Source organism: Tenrec ecaudatus, chromosome 5 (assembly GCF_050624435.1).
Source record: "Tenrec ecaudatus isolate mTenEca1 chromosome 5, mTenEca1.hap1, whole genome shotgun sequence".
Classification (NCBI taxonomy): Eukaryota; Metazoa; Chordata; class Mammalia; order Afrosoricida; family Tenrecidae; genus Tenrec; species Tenrec ecaudatus.
The window spans coordinates 112617014-112640456 of NC_134534.1; the positions used below are offsets into that span (position 1 = coordinate 112617014).

At 38.9% G+C, this 23443-nt stretch overlaps 1 protein-coding gene and 1 pseudogene across 2 annotated transcripts in view; one reads left to right on the top strand and one right to left on the bottom strand.

The window, feature by feature from the left end:
• The window catches only part of UBQLN1 (ubiquilin 1), a 62755-nt gene that overhangs the window by 15182 nt on the left and 24130 nt on the right, over positions 1-23443 (bottom strand). For both annotated transcript variants that reach the window (XM_075549832.1, XM_075549833.1), the window contains exons 3-6: positions 20199-20314; positions 6504-6766; positions 5987-6145; positions 4989-5223 (exon numbers count right to left, since the gene is read on the bottom strand). In XM_075549832.1, coding sequence (XP_075405947.1) covers positions 4989-5223; positions 5987-6145; positions 6504-6766; positions 20199-20314 — 773 coding nt within the window. The remainder of the gene's footprint in view (positions 1-4988; positions 5224-5986; positions 6146-6503; positions 6767-20198; positions 20315-23443) is intronic.
• Positions 13149-15154, top strand: LOC142448211 (14-3-3 protein epsilon-like; annotated as a pseudogene).

Here is a 23443-nt window from a genome sequence, read left to right on the forward strand (position 1 = left end):
GGGTACAGATAAGGGCTGGAAACACAGGGATTATAGGACAGATAAACTACTCAGGACCATTATTGAGAGTAGCCATACCAGGAAGGGAAGGGGAATGTGGGGGGTAAAGGGGGAACAGATCACAATGACCTACCTATAACCATCTCCCAGGGGGATGGACAACAGACAAGGAGTTGGGGGAGACATCGAATAGTGCAAGACATGAAAAAATAATAATTTGCAAATTATCAAGGATTAATGAGGGAGGGATGGGGAGGCAAGGGAGAAAACGACGAGCTGATACCAAGGGCTCAAGTAGAAAGAAAATGCTTTGAAAACGATGATGGCAACATATGTACAAATGTGCTTGAGACAATGGATGAGTTTATAGACTCCATGGAGAATACAAAAAGAAGGGAATCAATAACCGAATTGTAGGTAAACAGATATACTGGATGGTTTAAAATATGGCACACACACACAAATTAATAATATATCATAATAAGGGTTTCTGGGGGGATAGGATGGGGAGGGAGGGGTTAAGGGGAGCTGATATCGAAGAGTTCAAGAAAGAAAATATTTTGAAACTGATGCTAGCAATTGTAAAATTATGCTTGATCTAACTGAATTATGGATTGCTATAATATCTCTAAGAGTTCCCAATTGAATGTTTAATTTTAAAAGAAAGAAACTACAGCAATTTGCAATTTTGGTGATTTGTTTGATACAGATTGGTATGATTTTGTTGGCCTTACCTCATATGTATGGAGAAAAAACACATTAAACCAATTACAAAAACTGTCAAATCTTTGTTATTTAAAGACTATGGCTGTTCACTGCTTTATGCTATAGCTGGTACTCTTTGAAAATACCTAAATTGATTACATTATTGAGGTAGTATTCATTCTTGAATTTAGCCATACTCAGTTCCATGAATTTTTGTTAGTAATTGCTGACAGTATTTTAATATCCTGACCTATCAAACCCAATCAGATAAAGTTTCATTGCAATTTTTGCACTAAGGGCTAACATGGAAATTTTTTTAATACGAAGAATGACATAACCATCAAGCTCAAACAATAGCTTTGGAAAATTGGTTTTGCAAAACCATGATGTTTCTCAACAAGTTCAATCAATCAATCAAAAATTACAAAGCCAAAAAAAGAAATCAGTTACATATGAAACACCGTGACAAAGTCAACACATTCTGACAATAGCTAATACGGCTTGAATGACAAAGAATGACCAGTTGCTTTATATAGTTCCTATGCTGTCCAAAGTTAAAAGATCTCCATTTCCACACCATTTGCACTGGTATGCTTTAATAGCTGAAACTACAGTGCTAGTAGCACTTTTATCCAGATCCTAATGCAAATGCAATTTCTACATCGCAAAATTCACTTAATAGTGCAACTGAGGAACCACACCAAACCACCAATCTGAAACAAGTGATCTGCAATATGGGATTCTAAAAGATACAAAATAAGATTAACAGAATTCTATAAATGCTTTCCAAGTGCTGAATATGCTCAATCAAAACCATAAGTATATGGGATGAGTATATAGCTTTGCGTAAGGACATGCTCGAAGATGAAATAAATCTCACATCATATCAGTATTGACAGATAGATGATCATTTGCAATTGATAGTGATTACACAAAACATTGTGAATCCCTGATGTAAAATGTTTTCCACAAGAAATAATTCCACTGCTCATAGATATAAATACCAAAATATTGTGCTCAATTATTTTTAATTATATCAATAAAATTTTTGTGGATTTTTAAAATCTTGTAATATTTATTATTTTGTCTCTTGGCTGACAAAACCTATATTTATCACATAGTCCTTTATCGTTCTATCACTTTTAAGAGCACTTGCATCCTAGGAAAAATCCCCACAAATGTCAAAGTTAAGTGCACGCATGTATGTGTACACGAGGTACCCCCACAAAAACAATTTTTTCCAAAACACCTCATCATCTGCAAAGTACTCTTAATACATTTGTCAAATCTGCGATACCATTCTTGGAAACATTTTCAAAGTAATCTATTTAGATAGTTGACAACACCTCCCTCGTTTTATTTTCCTTCAACTCTTCTATGTCATCAAATTGCTGTCCTTTCATGTCTCTCTTCATTCCCGGAAACAAAAAGAAATCACCCCAAGCAAGGTCATGTGAGTAAGGTGCATGGGGCAAGAGAGGCATGCTGTTTCCCTCCCAAAAAAAACTGGCATACTGAGATGACTGCATGAGCAGGTGCGTTGTCCCCTCGTGTATATGTGTACATACACACACACGTAAACAAAAAAGTAGTGATACTAGGGTTCCAATTCATACATACATGGGTTCATTCCAAACAAAACAAGTTCAAACATGTGTCTGTAATCAGTGGACAGCTGCAGGCATATTCTCTCAATAACATACTTGTTTCAATCCTCGTAAGAATGGCTTTCCAAATCAGTTAAATTTCAGACACAAAGGTCAACTTAAAACAGTATGACAACTGTTTGGAGGGACTTCAAAGAGTTAATCTCCATAGATTTTTCTCCAAGGATACAGAATAATGGGGAAGGGGGAAGTTGGGGGGCTTATGATGAGCACATTTTATCAAAACTGCTTAGTAAGAAAAGCTTTAGAAAAGTTGCTCTAAGGAAATTTTCCCATCAAGACAATGGCTGTGCTATGAAAATTGTGTTGGGAAACCTTACCCTGTTCCCTACATTCTGATCTTAATTTCTTCAAACTTTTCATTTCCAAAACACAGACCATTTCAAGGAAAAACGACTTAAGTCCACTAAGGAGGCCAAAACTTCCATTTTACATGGTATAAATCACGAGTGCAGAACTAGTTGGGAAAGGACTGGAGATGAAAACACCTCTGTCAGAAGTGTATAGACCGAGATAGAAGATATGCCCAGAAACAAAAGCTGTAGCTTCACACTGGTATTTTTGTTTAATAAAAGTCTATATGATTTTGTAGAAGTATTTTATTCACCCTCCTGTGTATATAAAATAAACATCAATGAACTAATACTCAAAATAAGAACGAGTTGCTGCTATGGTGATTCCAACTCATGATGATCCCAGGAATATTAGAATAGAAATGTGCTCCATAGGGTTTTCAAGAGTTTAATTTATCACCAGGCATTTCTTCTGAAGTGCCTCTGAGTAGACTTTTTTGGGTCAGCATCTAAGTGCAATTAACCAAGTACACAACCCACCAGGAATTCCAAACAATCATAATAATGTACAAATATGCTGACAAATTGATAGGCCAGCAAGTAACTTCATTTGTGCTTTTGTTTTCCTTTGATAAACATTAACAAGAAATGTTAGCCATCAGCAGTAAACTTAGGAAAGAGTTGCACAATCGATTTTTTTGGTTAGGCACAAGTTGTTAGACAATAATCCTGCTCTCGTGAAGAGGAAATTCCTACTAGTTAAGAAAGATTTGCTCTGTCTGCTCTGATCTTTAAAATGGGGATAAAGATCTCTCTCAAAATATTGTTAATAAGAACTAAATAATCAGTAAAGAGAATATAAAGCAGTAATTATTTTTGTTACAAACAGCACTACTTCTTTCTATATTTATAAAACATGCAGATGGACACTGGGCCTCTACTCGAGTACTCCCTCAACACAAGAACACTTTGCTCTAATAATCCTGCATTCTGTGATGCTCACCTTCCCGACACGATCACTGAAGACAAAATGGGTGCATAAGCAAATGGGAAGAAAGCTGATGGTGCCTGCCTATCAAAGATATAGCATATGGGATCTTAAAGGCTTGATGATAAACAAGCAACCATCTAGCTGAGAAGCAACCAAGCCCACATGGAAGAAGCACACCAGCCTGTGTGATCATGAGGTGTCGATGGGACTAGGTATCAGGAATCAAAGAACAAAAAGTCTTATCATTGTCAATGAGGGGGAATCCAGAGTGGAGACCCAAAACCCATCTGTAGCCAATTGGACATCCCTTTACAGAAGGGTCGCAGGGAGGAGGGGGACCAGCCAGGAAGCAGTATAGCACCAATGAAACATACAGCTTTCCTCTAGTTCTGTAAAGTCATTTTCTCAGCTAAAACACAGGCATCTTTTTAAAATATACGCAATCCCTCATAACTTCATGTTTATATTTTGTGCTACTTTTATGCTAACTAAATGAAACCCACGACCATCAAGATGATTTAGACTCATGCCCAAGCAAACTCAATGGATCAAGCAGATTCTGACTCACATCTACCCTATTAAAGCAGAGTAGAAGTGTCCCTATGGATTTCTAAGGTATCTTTACGGGAGCAGACACAGTCTCTTTCTCAAGCACCGCTGGCTGGTGGTTTTGAATTATTGGCCATGTGGTTGGCAGACAGCCTTGTCTTTCTTCCCCAGATCAGACATTGGATTTGAACAACTAATTTTGTGGTTAGCAGCCCAATGCCTAACCAGCACCACCAGAGCCCCTGTATGTGTTAAATATTAAGACTAAAATAGTCACTATGGCCACTGATCTTCAAATTAATTCATGAATAAAACATCAGCCATGTATTTGAACAATTGAAAAAATAACTCCCATTTATTGAGTCTCATCTACAGAAAACAAAATAAATTCCTAATCAATTTATACACATCAAATCATCAAAATAGGCAGCTTCTGCTCTGTGAGGTCTAATCAGGTTTCCAACAAACTGATTTACTTTGGCCTTGGTGTCCTAATGGGTGTTTGGGAATCCATGAATCTAGAATTCAATACCAAAATCAAGCCAAGACACATATACTCAAGTATTCACTCTGGTGACTATGAACCACCATTAGTGACTGTCTCCACTATAATGCACACACAATAATTAATCATTACATCAAGCGCCATTAAAAAAAAAGACCAAAAACTGCCACTTGAATGGTATTAACGTTCTATTCACAAAGATATGAAGAGTAAAAGAAAGGTTTCCATTAGTTATATAAGGACACAAAGAAAATGTGAGTCAGTCATTCTGTGCTTACCTCCTATTCCAGGTCCCAAATTGGGTGCAGTGGTACTCTGCCCCGTAGTGCCAGTGGCAGGACTACCACCAGTGCCAGACACAGAGCTGGAGGTGCCACTGGAACCTGATGAGCTCTGGGAAGCCGGTGGAGCCCATGGATTGGGTAATGGATCTCTATTTTCTGTACGGGATGGTTGACTACCTTCACCAGAGGATGTATTGCTCACCAAGGAAGCAAATGGATTTCCACCAAACTGTAAACAGATAGAAAATTCATAAATATTTTATTTCAATAATGGATAAAAAGCTTACTTTTCCCCATAAAAAAGTATTCTTATATAAAAGAACCCATTATTAATTTTCCCCCATTATTAATTTTGTCCTCCATAAAGTATGTGCTGTAATCCTGGTCCCTGTGAATACTCCTATTTGGAAAGATGACTGTTATTAAATGAGACCATATTATCAATGTAGGTACAGTGTGTCCCAAACTTAATCACTTCTTAGGTGGTAGGTATAGTGGGGTTCTGTGCTGAGCTAACTGCAGGGTCAGCAGTTTGAAACGTCCAGCTGTTCTAAGGGAGAAAGACAAAGCTTTCTACTCCAATGAAGATTCCTAGGTTTGAAAACTCACAGGAGCCGTTCTACCTTGTACTATAGGGTCACTGCGTGTCAGAAGCTACTTGATGACAGTGAGTTTTCTCAAAGATGAGAAATGCAAGGGCTACAGAATCTGAGATGAGATGAACCATTCCCAAGGTAAAAAAGAAAAACGGTTTTCTCTAGAACCAGTGCTCTGATCTTGAACTGTTAGCCCCTAAATTGTGAGAAACCAAATTTCTATTCTTTATACCCTTGCAATTATAGCAGGATAAGAACACAAGGTACCGTCAATCTCTCTCTTGCACGCGCACGTGTACACACACACACACACACACCACACACACACACACACAACTCTCTTTCTCTCTCACACAGGAATTTGTCCTCAGCCTGAAACTTGGAACAATCTCTCACCTGTTCTTGCGCAGCACTTAGCATGGGTTCTTGAATATCAGTGTACATGCGCCGTAAAGCATTATATCCTCCTGGGATGCTTTCCAGGTTGCTCAAGGCTCGGTCCTGGTTTCTCATCATTTCCTGCATCATTGCTGGATTCCTAGCAAGTTCCAATGTCTGCGATAATTTCAATAAAAGGTAAAAAAAAATACATATGAATTATCTTTAATGATTAACTATCAACTAATTTTGTAATTTTTCTAATCACAAAAAGTATTCAATACTTAAATTTAAAATTTGTCTGAATTAGAGCTTTGACTTTCCTAAACAAAAATTAGCATTCTTCTCTTTAGCCTAGTCTAGGATTAGCTCTTAACCACAGAAAATAAGAAATTCCTATATGATTTCTTAGCTAAATTAATTTATTTTTTATTCTTTGTGAGGAGAGAGTGAGTGAGAGTGAGGAAAGAGTGAGAGAGTGAGTGAGTGAGGAGTGAGTGAGTCGCTAAATTAATTTAAACAGCTTTCCACATACCTGTCTCATTATATCTGGATTATTCAGCATGTGACTAATTTCTGGATTTCTCTGTATCAACTGTTGCATTTGAGGATTAGCCATAATTAATTGCCTCATTAGATCAGGATTTGATAGCATGCTCTGGACAAAAGGATTTTCCATGATCTGGACCATCATTTCTGGATTGGACATAAGTTGCCGTTGCATCTGGCTTTGTAGTTCAGAAAAGTTGGACGTATTCAAACCCAAGCTACTCAGACCTGCAAGCCCTCCAAGGCCACCTAAAAAGATAAAGGGGCAGATGGACACATAAGTGAAAACAACAAGTTGTAATACTATCATGACTAGACTAAACTATGAAGACACAAAGTATTCATTGTATCCCTTATTAAGTTATAAGAAACCCTTGAAAAACAAAAATATAATTCGTATTACTTTCACAAGCACATGTTTAAAATCTGTAAAATTAGCCAAAAAATCACTTTGTTTGATACTTAAAACCAACGATACTTTCAAATGGCATCTAAGAAAAGAAAGTAGAAATATATAATTGCATTACACTTTTAGTAACACAAGTTGACTTCAAAACATTCATGAAAAATAAAATTAAATGATAATGGATTTTTTCACAAACTCTTTAAAAGTTCCCTTTCCTTGCACAAATTAGCTTAACTCTCAACAAAAAAGATTCAGGCTCAGACAACTTCGCTGGTGATTTCTACCAAACTTTCAGAGAAGAGTTGACATCTATTCTATACAACTACTCCAGAACATAGAAAAGTATAAAAACTTCAAAATTAATTTTATGAAATGAGCATAACCCTGATACCAAAACCAAACCAGAAAATCCTAGCTAAAAGTAATACAACATATCAAAAAAATAATAGTGTGACCATGTAGCATTCATACCAGGTATTTAAGATTGTTTGACCTTAGAAAAATAATAATCATATTTCACCACATAAGTAAAACAAAGGCAAATAACCACATGATCACATGAATCCATGCATAAATTACATTTGACCAAAATCTATTCCTAATGGAAACACTCAACAAAATAGAAATGGAAGGGAAATTCTTCAACGTATGAGCATATACACAAGACCAATGACCAACAGGACTTATACAAGAAAATGACAAAACGCTACTCTAAAAAAAAAAAAAATCAAGAGACCAACATAAATGGAAGAATATACCATGCTCATAGATGGAAAAGACAACACTGAAATTGGCAACACGACCCCCTCCCCCAAACAACCACAGATATAATACAATACTGATGAAGACTCCAACATCATTCTTTAAGGAGATGGAAGAGTTAATCACCAATTGTATATGGAAAGAAATCTTGGATAATAGCAGAGTACTACCGAAGAACCAGCATCAAATAGGAAGCTTTATATTTCCCAAACTCAAAATCTACAGCCACAGAAGTTAAAACAGTCTGGTAATGGTACCATGACAGGTATTACAGACTAATGGAACAGAATTGACAACCCAGGCCCAAAAGTAAATTTATCCATGTATGGACAGCTATCTTTGATACAGGGCTAAAAAGCATGAAATGAGGAAGAGAAGGGACTGGGGAAACTGGGTATCTATTTACACAAAAATGAAACAAGATTCTTACCTCTCAATATATATAATAACAAACTCAAGATTGATCAAACACCTAAAGTGAAACCTCAAAACTAATAAAACTCATTGCCATCAGTCCATGAAGTCTCAAGAGTGATCACACAGGTAAGGGAGAACTGACCTGTGGGTTCTAAGGCTATATAAAAGTCTTTACAGAAAGCCCAGTCTGATGGTTTGGAGCTGCTGACCTAGCAGGTCACAGCCCAACGTTTAGCCACATTACCACCTAGAAATAAAAATCAACAACAACAAAAAAAGAGAGATAAACTTAGGGACACTGATACATGGCATAAAGACACCATCAACCATAAAGACAAATTAGATGACTAGAATCGCCTAAAAATTAGACAAAGCCAAAGCATTTCACCAAAAATGAGAACTCACAAATTGGAGGGAAAATACTCATGGGGCAAGTATGTATGTGTGTGGGTGTATATATATATATATACAAAAAGTCAACACCTCAACAACAAAGATAAATAATCCAATTGGAAAATGAACAGACGCCATGAAAAGACACGTTACCAAAGATGACATGAGACCGTCAAGAAGCATATGAAAAAATGCACTTGAACATTAGCCCATTAAAGAGATAAATATCAAAACAAGGCGACACCATCTGAGCATAGTATTAACAGTACACTTAAAAGCAAAAAAAAACAAGCTAACAACAAACAGAATTATGAAGAAACTGGGATTCTTATATACTCCTGGTGGGCCGGTCAGGATGGAGCTTCCTAAAAGTTGGAAATAGAAATACCACATGACTCAGCAATCTTTCTACTTGGTGTATATCCTAGAGACAGAAGAAATAGGGAACAAATACATTGATGCACATCCACGTTCATTGCCAACATTATTTGCAATAGCGAAAGATGGAAACAACTGAAAAGCCTACCAATGGAAGCATGGACAAACTATGATGAATACATACATCAAAGATTAGGCAATGTAAAGGGTTAGGAAAAAAAATCTGAGAAACATTTCATTAACATGGATGAGCCTGGAAGAAATTATTCTGAGTGAAATTATTCTATAACAAAAGAATATTCTATGTACCACATTAGTATAAAAAGCCAAGAAAAAATTTTCACACTAAAAGAAACATTCTTTACTGGTAAGTTTCTAAGGGTCAGAAGGGAAGAAGTAGACAGTAGACTTACTAGACAGTAGACACACTTTGTGTCAAGGGCAAGACAATACTTAATAGAGGGAGGCTGGCAAAAATATGACGTAGGCACTTTGAACAGGTTATGAATACAGTTGTGCGAGAAGAATTTTAAATGAATTCCTGTATGCTTGCTAAAATTAATTATATTTTAGGTTTTGATCATTGTTTCCGGCAATTTCAACTATCCTACTTTTAACTCACTTCCTCTCCCTTTCCACTGTGGCATATGGGCTTAATGGAGCTAGTGCTATAAATGATTTAATATTGCACTGTTAACCTGAACTTAATCAGGCTGAGAAGAAATCAGAAGCTATGATACTAGAGAAAAGAATATTCCTTACTGTCCTTTAAAATATCATTACTGTCTGATGGGTACAAGGGAGCAATCATGTTCCAGTACGCAAATCCTGTGACTTGGTAAAAGGATTTCATTGTACTCCCAGATGAAAAAGCCAAAAACCTTAAGAAAGGAATGTAACCCCCAGGGGGGAAGATTGATAATGCTAACATAATATAATAAAATGCCTCTGACATAAATCAGAGGCATGTAAACCACAGATACATGAATGGATTTTTAGCTTGCATTTATTTCTAGCCCCAATCTAAGAATAGTAAGTCCTTAAGACAAGTCCTTAAATCCTTAAGCTATGCTTGATGCTCACCACTATGAAGAAAGAGATCACTGAACATATGGGTGCGATAGCAAAGTGTGGTTAAAAAGACACACACACAAAAACTAGATATTGTTGGCTATCAGAGAAGAATACTGTTTGGGGTCTTAAACAGCAAACAAGCAGCAATCTAACTGAGGCGTCACCTAAATCCACATGGAAGAAGCACATCAGCCTTTGTGATCCAAGGACTGTAAATATAATTCAAATCTGAAGGAGGAAAGCATATCAGAGGTTAAATTGTGAACACCCTATTTGTAGAAGGCTATAGAAGATAGTGAAAGCCTATCCAAAAATCCATTGGCAAGATCAACACATAGGCTATAAACTTCTGGCAATTCCCTCTAAGTGCAATCAAGGGAAGTAAACAGCTCAGTTATCAGACAGCAAGCACTGTAAAGTCGATTATGGCAGATGTAATTAGGTCAAAATCTATCTAGTCTCTTAGCATTTGATCTCCCTTTTGACCCATTTTAAAGTCTGAGTTATTAACCAAAAGCAAAAAAAGTGAAAGGTAAACACATGTGGATTGTCTCCTGTGAATTCCCTCTGACCATAGACCAGGGATAGTGTAACCATGCTATTATGCAGAGTACACTGGATAGTGGATTACTGCAGGTACAGTTTGGTTGAAATTTAATACCTTATCATTTGTTCTTCCATTTGGCCCATTTTAAATTTGTTCTAGATTTTCGTATTTTGTTTTCATTTCGATTGAGGTTTTTCTCTGGTTTACTTTGTTTCGGGATCAGTTGACTAGAGAAACAAATACAGTGGCACTCATTTATGTTTAAGAGAGCTTTATATTAAGAAGTAATTGTATTTTTGTCATTGGTTTGTTGATGTTTTGTTACTTTGTTTTACTGTCTTGTTTTTTTGTGCAGGTCTGTCTAGAAAAGGTAGGTGGGATAAACAATCTGGAAGAGAAAATAACCGCCCTGACGTTTCTGTGGGGACATAGGAGAGGGGGAGGCGGGGGAAAGGAAGTGAGTGCTAACAAACCCAGGGACAAGGGAATAACAAATGATCTAAAATTGATGGCAAGGAGGGTGTAGGAAGTCTGGTAAGCTTGATCAAGAGCAATATAACCAAGAGGAATTACTGAAACCCAAATGGTGAACATGATAGTGGAACAAGAGGAAAGTAAAAGGAAATAGAAGAACTAAGGCAAAGGGAATTTATAGAGGTCTAACCACAGACATGAATATATGTAAATATATTCATATACAATGACGGGAATAGATCTATGTACATATATTTATTCACAAAGCATAACAGTAGCAGATGGATATTGGGCCTCCACTCAAGTACTCCCTCAATGCAAGAACAATTTGTTCTACTAACACAGCACTCTGTGATGTTCACCTTTCCTGACACAATCGCTGAAGACAAAATGAGTGCATAAGCAAATGTGGAGATAGCTGATGGTGCCTGGCTATCGAAAGATATAGCATTGGGGCTCTTAAAAGCTTGAAATAAACAAGTGACCATCTAGCAGAGAAGCAACAATCCAACATGGAAGAAGGACACCAGCCTGTGTGGTCACAAGGTGTCCATAGGATCAGGTTATCAGGCATCAAAGAACAAAAAAAATCATATCATTGTGAACGAGGGGGGATCTGGAGTGGAGACCCAAAGCCCAACTGTAGACAACTGGACATCCTCTTACAGAAAGGTCACTAATGCCTCTCCCCCACCACCACCCCCATGATCCTAATTCTATCTTACATATCTGGCTAGACCAGAGGATGTACACTGGTGCAGGTAAGAGCTGGAAACACCGGGAATCCAGGACAGAGAAACCCCTCAGGACCAATAATGAGAGTAGTGATACCAGGAGGGGAAGGGGAAGGTGGGGGGAAAAGGGGGACCCAATCACAATGATCTATATATAAACCCCTCCCAGGGGGATGGACAACAGAAAAGAAGCTGAAGGAAGACAGCAGTTGGTGTAAGACATGAAAAAAACAAACAAACCACCTTATAAATTATCAAGGGTTAATGAGGGAGGGGAGAAAATGACCTGATGCCAAGGACTAAAGTAGAAAGAAATGTTTTGAAAATGATGATGGCAACAAATGGAACAAAAGTGCTTGACACAATTAATGTATGAATGGATTGTGATAAGAGCTGCATAAGCCCCCAATAAAATGACTTTTTTTTAAACGTGACTTGATTGACAGTATAAACTCAGCACACATGTTCCTACAGGAACCATGTTGGCACAGAAAATCTAACCATCATATATGGTTGTTTTATTTTGTTTTGTTGTTTTTCTGTATATGAAATCCACAATAGGTAAATCACAGAATGTTAACTGGAGTAAAATTCTTTGAGGTTTTAAGACGAGAGGTTGGGGGGAGCAAGGGAGCTAATAACAGTACAAAAAGAGAAGAGTATGTTCTCAAATGGATTATGATAATGATTGTACAATTCTTGTCAATATGATAAAACGATTGAGTTGTACGATATGTGAACTATATGCCAATAAATTAATTTTAAAAGGAACAACAAAAAATCACCTGACCACAGATATGTGAAGAGGGGTGGACTAATGGGTTGGCTACACATTGAGCTGTTAACCATAAGGTTAGGAGTTCGAAACCAGCCTCTAAGAGGGAGAAAAGGGAGGCTTTCAACACCTACAAAAACTTACCTTAAGTTTTAGAAACTCACAGGGACAGTTCTACCCTGTCCTATAGGAGTCAGAATGGTCTCATTGGTAACTGAGTTTGGTTTGCAGTTTTTTAAGATGTGTAGGTATGTCAATTCTATTTTGAAGCACTCTCAAAAATGCCACCAAAACTCAGCAAAATCACAGTATAGCACATACAGTGCTCAGTAAACTTTCCATGTACAGTCTTATATTTACCAATCTGCAAATACGGAACAAAGCCATGTAACTAATTATAACTTTGATGTGTCACTTCTGCCCGAAGAATACAAAGTACTGTTCAGATCCTTTAAATGCCTCTTCTGCTCTCTTCCAGGTGGCATGACTACAAGACGGTACAACTCCATTAGTTTGAGGCCCTGAGGGAGAATATGTAGAAAGGGGCAAACTAATCAATGAAAATATTACAGCGGAGAAGCCACCATTTTTGCTGCCCGGACGTGGAGCAAGAAGCTAAGAGAGTCGGAGACGTTATCTGTTGCACAGATCCTTGTTGAGTCCCCGCCGCAATGGATGATCAGGAGGAGCTGGTGTACCAGGTGAAGCTGGCTGAGCAGGCAGAGCGATAACGATGAAATGGTGGCATCAATGAAGAAAGTAGCAGGGATGGATGTTGAGTTGACAGTTGAAGAAAGAAACCTCCGACCAGTTGCATATAAAAATGTGATCGGGGCTAGAAGAGCCTCCTGGAGAATAATCAGTAGCACTGAACAGAAAGAAGAAAACAAGGGAGAAGACAACAAACTAAAAATGATTTGGGAATATCAGCAAATGGTTGAGACTGAAATAAAGTTAATCTGTTGTTACATTCTGGATGTACTGGACAAACACCTTATTCCAGCAGCTAACACTGGCAAGTCCAAGGTTTTCTATTATAAAATCAAAGGCAACTACCAGATATCTGGCTGAGTTTGCCACAGGGAATGACAGGAAGGAGGCTGCAGAGATCAGTCAATGGCTTATAAAGCTGCTAGTGATGTTGCAATGACAGAACTTCCATCAACACACCCCCAGTTCGCTTAGGTCTTGCTCTCAACTTTTCTGTATTCTACTACGACATTCTTAATTCCCCTGACCATGCTTGCAAGTTGGCAAAAGCAGCTTTTGATGATGTGATTGCAGAACTGGATACTCTGAATGAAGAAAGCTATAAGGACTCTACACTTATGTAATTGTTACGTGATAATCTGGCACTATGGACTTCACACATGCAGGGTGATGGTGAGAAGCAGAATAAAGAAGCGCTGCAGGGGTGGACATTGGGCCTCCTCACGCACACTCCCTCAATACAATAGCACCTTGCTCAGCTAAACGGTCACTCCATGATACCCACCTTCCCAACATGATCACTGAAGACAGACGTATGCATAAGCAAACATGGTGAGGAAAGCTGATGGTGCCCGGCTATCAAAAAGATATAGCGCCTCGGGTCTTAAAGGCTTGAAGGCAAACAAGTGGCCATCTAGCTCGGAAGCAACAAAGCCCACAGAGAAGAAGCACACAACCTAAGTGAATACAAGGTGTTGAACGGACCAGGTAGCAGACACCGAAGAACAAAAACCATCATTGTGTGATCACCTTCCCCACATAAAAGCTGAAGACAAAAGTGTGCATAAACTTGTAAGTGTGTGAAGAAGGCTGTTGGTGCCCGGATATTAAGAAATAGTGTTTGGGGACTTAAAGGCTTGAAAGGAAACAAGCGCCCATCTAGCCCAGAAGCAACAAAGCTCACATGGAAGCAGCACACCAACATGTGTGATCATGAAGGGCCAAGGGGACCAGGTTTCAAACAACAAAGGCGGGGGGGGGGGGGTGAGGAATCACATCACCGTCAATGAGGGGAGTGTGTGATGGGGACTCAATGCCCATCTGTAGACAGCTAGACATCCCTTGCAGAGGGGTAGTGGGGTAGGAGATGAGTTACTCAGGGTTCAGTGTAGCAACAATGAAACTCAACACCTTCCTCTAGTTCTTGAACGCTTCCTTCCCCCCCCCACCCACCCAATTATCATGATCCCAATTCTACCTTGAGGGCCTGGTAAGACCAGATACACAGCAATGAAGTAGGGATCTGGAAACACAGGGGATCTAGGACGGATGCACCCCTTAGGACCAGCGATGAGTGGCGACACCGGGAGGGAAGGGGGTGTAGAGAGGGAGAACCGATCTGGGGATCTACATGTAACCTCCTCTCTGGGGGGCTGGGCAACAGGAAGGTGGGTGAGGGGAGACACCGGGCAGCGTAAGACAAGATAAAATAATAATTTATAAATTATTAAGGGTTCATGAGGGATGGGCGAACGGGGAGGGAAGAGGAGGGAAAAAGGAAAATGAGCTGATTCCAGGAACCCAAGTGGAAGGTGAATTTTGAGAATGATGAGGGCAATGAATTTATAAGGGTGCATTACTCAACTGATGTATGTATGGATTGTGATAAGAGTTGTATGAGCCCCAATAAAATGATTTCTTTAAAAAAACAGAAGCACTGCAGGATGTGGAAGATGAAAATCAGTGAGACTAAAAAGCCAACGAGAATCCATCTCTGACCACCCCACTCCACCCCATCCCACCCCTTGGAAATTACCCCATTGCCACTGAGAACCACCAAATCTGACCAAATTTGGTCACAGAATTTAGGTTCCTGCCCTGTTTTGTTTTTGTTTTTAACAGTTTTCAAAAGTTCTTCAAGGCAAGAGTGAATTAATGTGGATTTTACTGGTCCCAGCTTTTAGGTTCTTTTAGACACTAACAGGACTGCATATAGAGGCTTTTCAGCATTACTGTGCCAGTATGTGCCCAGTCAGTGGCCAGATCACCATTAGAAATGAAAATTACATTTGAAAACCATTTGATTTTTAGGTACTGTGAGCATCTTGAGAGAAAGGCTAATCGCACTGGAGAGGCATATGTGATAACATTGCTTCCTTTTTCTAATTGTTTAAATCGACATTTTATACCAATGTCTCAAATTAATTGGGTGTGTTAAGTTGAAGTGGTTAAGAGTTGTTTGGGGAGTTTATTGTAATGGTTTTAGTGTAAAAAGTGTTTCAAACTGTGCTGAGATGTTGCTGAAAAAGTATGGTGCTGGTAACGGTTCAACAATCTGTGGCTGCTCATTCTTGCCTACTTTTATTCTCCCTCGGAAGCAGGTTAGCATTGAAGGTGGTATGGAAAAGGCTGCATGCGTGTTCAATTCTTTGTTTCTTCTTCCCTCTCCCTCCACATCCACATCCCCCTCCCCCTCCACCCCCAACCCCCCTACACTCCTGCCCTCCTTGGGTCACTCAGCCTTTCTTTCAGTATGTGTAACTTGGAGCTAATTTATACTAATGGATATCTGACTGGAGCCACAGATACAGAATCTGTATTGTTCTTACTGAAACAGTATGGAATTAACATTTAACTTAAATAAAACAAACCTAGATTTTTTTTTTAAAGAAGAAAATATTACAGCACAAGGAAAGCACTGTAGGGAGCAAAAGGAAAGCAATGCAGGAAGAAGCTCCATTTGTTTCCCCATTTGTAATAAGGCAGTAAGTTTGGGGGTGAACTATTACCATAGGACAGCCTCTCTTTACTACTCCAACTGCTAAAATGTGCTAAGTATCAAGGACAGAAAGGTGGACAAAAGCTGCAATATCTAGAGCTTTGAAAGATTTTAAGCACAATAGTAATTTTTTATTCTTTTAGCACTATGGAATTGAGCCAGAGCAAACATGAATAATTAAAATAGTTCATTTTAGTATTTTAGAAAGTAAATAGCAATGAGTAATAGTTTTATGGATTGGGAAAGAAGAAAGGTTATGCATCAAGAAATTCAGCAATGAGAGGTAGTGATTTGAGGAGGGAAATTATGCTTTTTCCATTTGATTGTTTTTTTTTCCTTTTGGTCTGAAAAGAAATATACGGACTACAATATTTAAGAGAACATCAGGTAACCTCCCAAAGAGCTGAATACAAAACTTGGGAGTTCAGAGATGGAGTGGGTATAAATACAGTTTTAAGAGCCACCAAAATGCAGTAATTATTAGCAAGGATATTATCACCCAAGAGCTAACATATAGTATAAAAGAGACACACCAGAACTCTCAAGAATAATCCAAGCATAAGAAATAAGAAGTAAATCCACAATTAAAAAAGAATTGGTAAAGAAATTACCAGGGTCAACAGTGTCATGGGAATTAAAGGGGAGAATAAATGTAAGGAAAGATTGGTAAGCATCACAAGGACCAGATCTAACAGCAGTGTGGTGCTTAGCCTACCACTGAGTCAATTCCAACTCATGGTGACCTCGTGTCAGAGTAGAACCACACTCCCATTACCCCAGAACCCATCATCTAACAGCAGTGTGGTGCTTAGCCTACCACTGAGTCAATTCCAACTCATGGTGACCTCGTGTCAGAGTAGAACCACACTCCCATTACCCCAGAACCCATCAAGCAACTTTTAAAGGCTCCTTCTGATACAAGTGAATCAGTGTGAAACCTCCAGAAGTACTTGTACTCGGCCTTGTGCTCAGTCCTGGGCCAATTACCAACCTTTTGAGCCTACCGGTTCATGGGTGTACAATACCAGGCCAAATCGGATGGTGCAGCCCAGGGCTGAATAAATCAGCATCGAAACTTGGTCAAAGATTCTATACTAATGTCTCTCATTTCTGGACAGAAGAGAGACATCGCCTTAGCAGAGTCAGTATCAACTAATGGCACCCCCATATCGTTAGAAAAAAACTTTGTAGTGCTTTCAATGGGTGATTTATTTTGAAGAATAGTTGTTGGGCATGCAAAAGGACGTTGTTAGCCAAGGAGGCTTCCTCCTCCCAGGCCAGAGTCCTTGGGGATGTGGTCTACACCTATTTAAGCAAACTCCATAAGAAGGCTGTCTCTTCTGGCTGAAAATGTGGAACCTGCACATCTGGCTCATAGATCCACCATAGCCTGCTGACCCTGCCATATAGCCTGGAGACCTTGGATTCTGCAGGAGCCTGACTTGCTGGTTATAGCCAATGAGGCCTTTGTGTGAACATGGCCTTCTCCTGAAGATTCTGGGAACTCCGGTATTCCTCCTTGGAGGCGGAAGATTCTCTCTCTCTCTCTCCTCCCTCCCTGCAAGACATTTCTGAGGAGAAGCCACATGAAGCTACCCTGAGGCAGTCAGTTTTGGAGTTGGAGACCCCTGACAGTACTCAGCTGCTTACAACCCCACTGGATCCCACAAGACTTCCAACCCAATGGTCTGTGATGTCCCTGCATTTGGCATCATTGCATGTGTTTCATGAGTCTGAAGAAGACTTTATAGATTGGTATCGGACATATGGGCTAATATGGGAGTTATGAACTTGATCTAGACTGGGCTGGGATGTTTTCACAACATTCAATTGTTCTTGTATAAAATAAATCTCTTTCTTATACATATATGAATGTCTATGGATTTGTTTCTGTAGTCTACCCAGACTAACACACCATGCATACATCCACCACTGATTCCTCTACCTTGTGGTGTTCCTAATTCTTTGTCCATAAGCCCTAGTAGCTTCATAAGAAAAGCTTCTACTTGATGTATGGATTAGTGAGAGATCATGGCATGCATGCATATATATCCCTGTTTTTCATTATTAAAGAAAATGTCTTACTGACCACTTGTTAAATACAAATGTATGCTAATGAAGCAGACCTTTATTTCCAACACTTTCTTACTCTAAGTAAATAGTTACATATGTTTGAGAGGTTCTTTATTTTTGTCTTTGATGTTTCAGTCTTGCAATATTTTATCCACAATTATTTAGGGACAGTTGCTACTTTTCACCCATATGCAAAATCTGTACACAGATCAAGAGGCCATCATTCAAAAAGCACACTGAAATACTGAGTGGTTTAAAATCAGAAAATATGTGCATCAAGGTTGCATCCTCTCACTCGTGCTGGGCAAATACTCCCAGATGGGATATACAAAGAAGACCGTGACATCAGGGTTGAAGGAAGATGTACTCCCAAACAACGTGCGATATGCAGATGACCCAATCTTGCAGCAGGAAGTGGAAAGGCCCTGAAGGACTTGGTGATAGAGATCAAAGACCACAGCCTTCAGAATGGATTACACCTTAACACAAATAAAACAAAATCCCCCCAACTAGACCAATAAGCAACAATATGACCCACAGAGAAAAGACTGAAGCTTTCAAGATGTTGTTTTATTTGGATCTACAATCAGTGCCCATGGAAATACAGCTAAAGAAAAAAAAAAATCAAATGATGTACTGCGCAGGGCAAATTTGTTGCAAATGACTTCTTTATAGTATTAAGATCAAAGATGTTATCTTGAAGACCTGACCCAAGCCATGGAATTAAAAAAAAAATTTTTTTTACCCCTTTAGACAAACATCTTATTACAACTCAAAACCTAACACAAAATATCTACACACCCTTTTTGCGTGTCATATACACAAGTGATTAGAATTATTAAAAAGAATATTTACTAATAAGCTAGATCAAAGAAAACCTCACTGCCATCGAGTCTATTATGATTCACAGAAACCCTACAGTAAGGGTAGAACTGACCCACTGTGAGTTTCAAGACTGTAACTCTTTATAGGAATAGTGCTAAGCTTCTCTCTCTCCAGTGGAGTGGCTAGAGGTTTATAACTGCCGACCTCGAAAAACTGTAGCGTGGAACCACTACATAACCAGGGTTCTCCTGTCAAGCTGGTCTAGTACAATGATAACTGGATGTCAATTCAGGAAGTTTATGGAGTAGAGAAAAGGGGATTTTATAATTACTGAAACTTTCTAATGTTAAGACTTATCATTAGTTTGAAATTATTTATTAGTGCACTAAGTTTATATTGTTTTCTACTCCTGTAAAGAGTTAGTCTTGGAAACCCAAACAGGCAGTTTTACCTTGTCCTACAGGGTTGCTATGAGCCAGAACTGTCAATGGCAGTGAATGAATAAAGTATATATAAAAATTCTATTTTTATCCTTAATTTTGATTAAAGTTCCTTGCAAATCAGATTATCTTTTTTTTCTCATCACTTTACTGGGGGCTTACAGTTCTTATAAAAATCCATACATCAATTGTATCAAGCACATCTGTACCTATGTTGCCACTATCATTTCCAAAAGTTTCTTTCTACTTGAGCCCTGGATATAAAAACCTGTGAAAGCATCTGAATAAGATGAAAATTTTCAATGATCTAATTTACATGGAAAGCTGGACAAGAATGAAGACTGAAGATGTGATACCTATGAATTATGGTCTTGAAAATTATATTAGTTATACTATAGAGTGCAAGAAAAATGTAAAAATCTGTCTTGGAATAAGCACAGGTATAATGTTCTTTAGAAGCAATGAAGGGGAAACATGTTTCATGTACTTTGGATATCAGAAGGGACTAGTGTCCCTGGAGGTCAGTGAAATGGTAGTGGCTGCAATCATGGGTTCAAATACAATAATAACTGTGAGGCAGGTGCAGAACTGGGCAGCATTTCATCCTGTTGTACACGGGGTCCACTGTGAGGTAGAATCAACTCAACAACCTAGAAGAGACTACAGGCACTTACCTAACCCGAAAGGGGTGCTTGTGGCAGAACCAGTTGTGGAGTTACTATTAGGAGCTGATGTTGTGGTAACACTGCTTCCAGTGGTATTTGTTTGCTGTGCTGAATGATCTTGAGGCCTGAGGAAAGTAATTAAGAGTGTAAAGAGTCATGCTAATTATTTTCAAAAGAACCTGTGAAATCCTGATACGCATAAAATATAAGCTTTTAGACCAATTCATACTACCATTCAGTATATATTGAGCTAACTAAGCAAACTTTACTCTCACTGCCATCTAAGTCTAAGCCAACTCATAGTAATCATATAGGGCAAGGTAGAGCTGTCCATTTGAGTTTCCAAGATTAACTGTTTATCGGAAGGAGAAAGACCCATCTTTCTCCATCGGAGCAACTGGTGGTTTCCAATTGCTGACCTTTTGGATCACAGCCCAACGCATAACCACGATGTCACCAGGGCTCCTTAACTAAGCATAAGGAATACAAAATTTTAAAAGCTAATCTCATTAAATAAAAAACTACTGTAAATAGACTAATTCCTTGAGTAGAATTTATGTTACATTATTGTCAATCATACTGATTAGGAAAGAAGAGGATAAATGTTTATTTTCACAACTATTCTCACAAAGCTTACAATATAATTGTTTTTAGTCCTCTTTTAAGTTTAGAAGTGAAAAGCAGTGTTATTCAGACCTCTGAAAACTATTGAGAGAAGGCTAAGAAATCTATCAAGCAATAACTGATTACTGTTTAATGTTAGGTGTGTATGTGTGTTGGGGGGGGGAGCATCATTAGAAAGGCCAAGTCTGTTAACTGCCCACTAAAAGTTTGGAATCTTACTCATTAATTCTAAGAAACTTATCTTCCTATCTTTACACATCTGAAAAATCAGAGTCTGTCTTACAACTGCTAACAGGCATCACCTGTGATGCCTACATATGTGTGATGTGTTTGAGAGCCCTCATGGCACGGTGGTTATGTGTTCAGTTACAATCCATAAGGTCAGCAGTTTGAAACTACTAGCCTCTTCTCAGGAGAAAGATGGGGTTTTGACTCCCATAAACAGTTGCTGTCTCTGGGGAGACCAAACCATATAGCAGGAAAGGATGCTAAATAATGTGTTGGAACCTAGGGAGACAATGAGCCAGATTTTCGGTACCTGGGTAAACACTATGCAACCACACCGTGGACTAAGCACCAGGATGATCACAGAAGCTGACTTGGCAAGCAGCACAGGGGCTACACCAGAAGGACCTAACAGAGACCCTGCTGAATAAACTGACCCCCATCTTGAAGTTGCCTGTACCCTTGGACTGTGGGCATGGGTACTTGCGTGGGAGAGGAAGCAAAGAGTGGCCACTGCAGGATTGTGGAAGTGGTGGTCATTGGACACTGGGGGGAACCCCCCCGGCTTGGTGGGTGTCCAATGGAAAAGGACCTCAGATCACCATACAGGTAATACCTCAATCAATGCCCACTCTGCAGTGACACAAAAGACTGGGATATGTTGGGCAGGGATCTACACTTGGAAGAACTGACCCAAAAAGGCCCACACTGGCATCAATCCCCATACTTAGGGTCAACAGAGCCCAACTGAATGAGACATCGAACTGTGTAGGACAAGAATTCATAGGTTGCAGCTCAGGGTGGAACTGTACTTGAATTGACTCCTCTTACTCGCAGTGTCTGGAGTGCTGAGTCATTGGGAAAATTGATGATGAGTACAATCCATTTACACCCCAGAGGATTGACAATGCTATAATCCTTTACTTACATAAGGTTTCTGCTTTCTTCTCTGTAGCTTGCTTTTTTTCCTCTTTGTTTTGGGGTGTGGGTGTGTTGTGTTGTTTGGTTGTTAGTTGGCGTATAACTGCTACTGATGTAGTTGGTCTTACAGAGTTGTGATTTTGTCATATTATGACCACTGAAGTAAACCTGAGACATGCAAACCCCATAGGGAAGCAGTTGGCATCTGGGTTCCTACTTAACTCTAGCACCAATTCAAGAAGTTAGTACTCATAACATGACCCCACTAGATAGCACCTTCATAGAATGATCACAGTATAAGGGTGCTAGAGCAAAGTATGATGAAGAAAATAGATGGTTCCTGGCTATCAATCAGAAAAGTGTGTAGGGTCTTAATGACATATTCAAACAAGCAACTATCTAACAAAGGAGTCAACTAGGTCCACATGGAAGAAACACACCAGCTTGTGTGATCCAAAGACAATTACAATATTGCGAAGGGAAAAGCACCAAAGCTAAAATTATGAACATCCAGTTTGTATAAGGTGATAGAGGACAATGAGTGGCCAAAATTCATCTGCAGAGTATCTAGTCAGACGGAGCCACTAGCAGATCCCCTCGAATCCCAGGTTTAGGAGTCTCGGACAACCTGACCATCAGAGACCCCTGTAATCCTGATCATGTGGGTCGAACTCAACACTTGGCCAGCTGACCTCCCTAGAGGTCCGCACTGAACTTGCAATGGGTTTAAGTAACTCTTACCTGCTCCATGACAGAAATTTCTTCCCTGGCTTTTGGAATGTTGCTGAGGGTCTTTTCTTTCTTATGCATTATTTATATTTTGGTCTTTATATTATTACTATTATTATTATATCCTTACAACCTTATTTTGATTTTGCTTTTTATTGTTTCTGCTGGGTTTCCCAGTTTGTGATGCACAGGAGGAGTGGGTGCATAATGATAATAACTAAAACTGTGATTGCACAACTCATTTGAAAGGCAATTTAACCATGGGGAGGGTATTCTAAATTGATGTGGTAATGATTGCGCAATTCTCCTTGATATGATTTAAGGATTAAACTCGAATTTTATGATATGCAAATTATGTGACAATAAAACTATTTTTTTTTAAATAGGTGCCCTCTCAGAAACTCACAGGGCCAGTGCTATACTGCCTACAAGGGTCACTGTGAGTCAACATTGACTCAATGACAGTGAGTTGGCTTTTGGTTTGCACATGTGTGAGCTTAGCTGTGTGACTTGAAAGGAGTGACTGAGTGCATTGCTGTATCATAAATATTTTGTATAAGTGCCACATAAAATGTCTGCAGAGAGATTTCACCATCTATTGGCACTAAATAGAGGCAGAAACATGGGATTGGATCTAACACCAGTGAAGCAAATGTACTTGCCATTTTGCAAATACTAACATAAAAACTTGCAGAAAGGGTATCAATGACTTATAAGTATATTAGCATTCTTAAGTGAAAGTCTTATTCATTTAT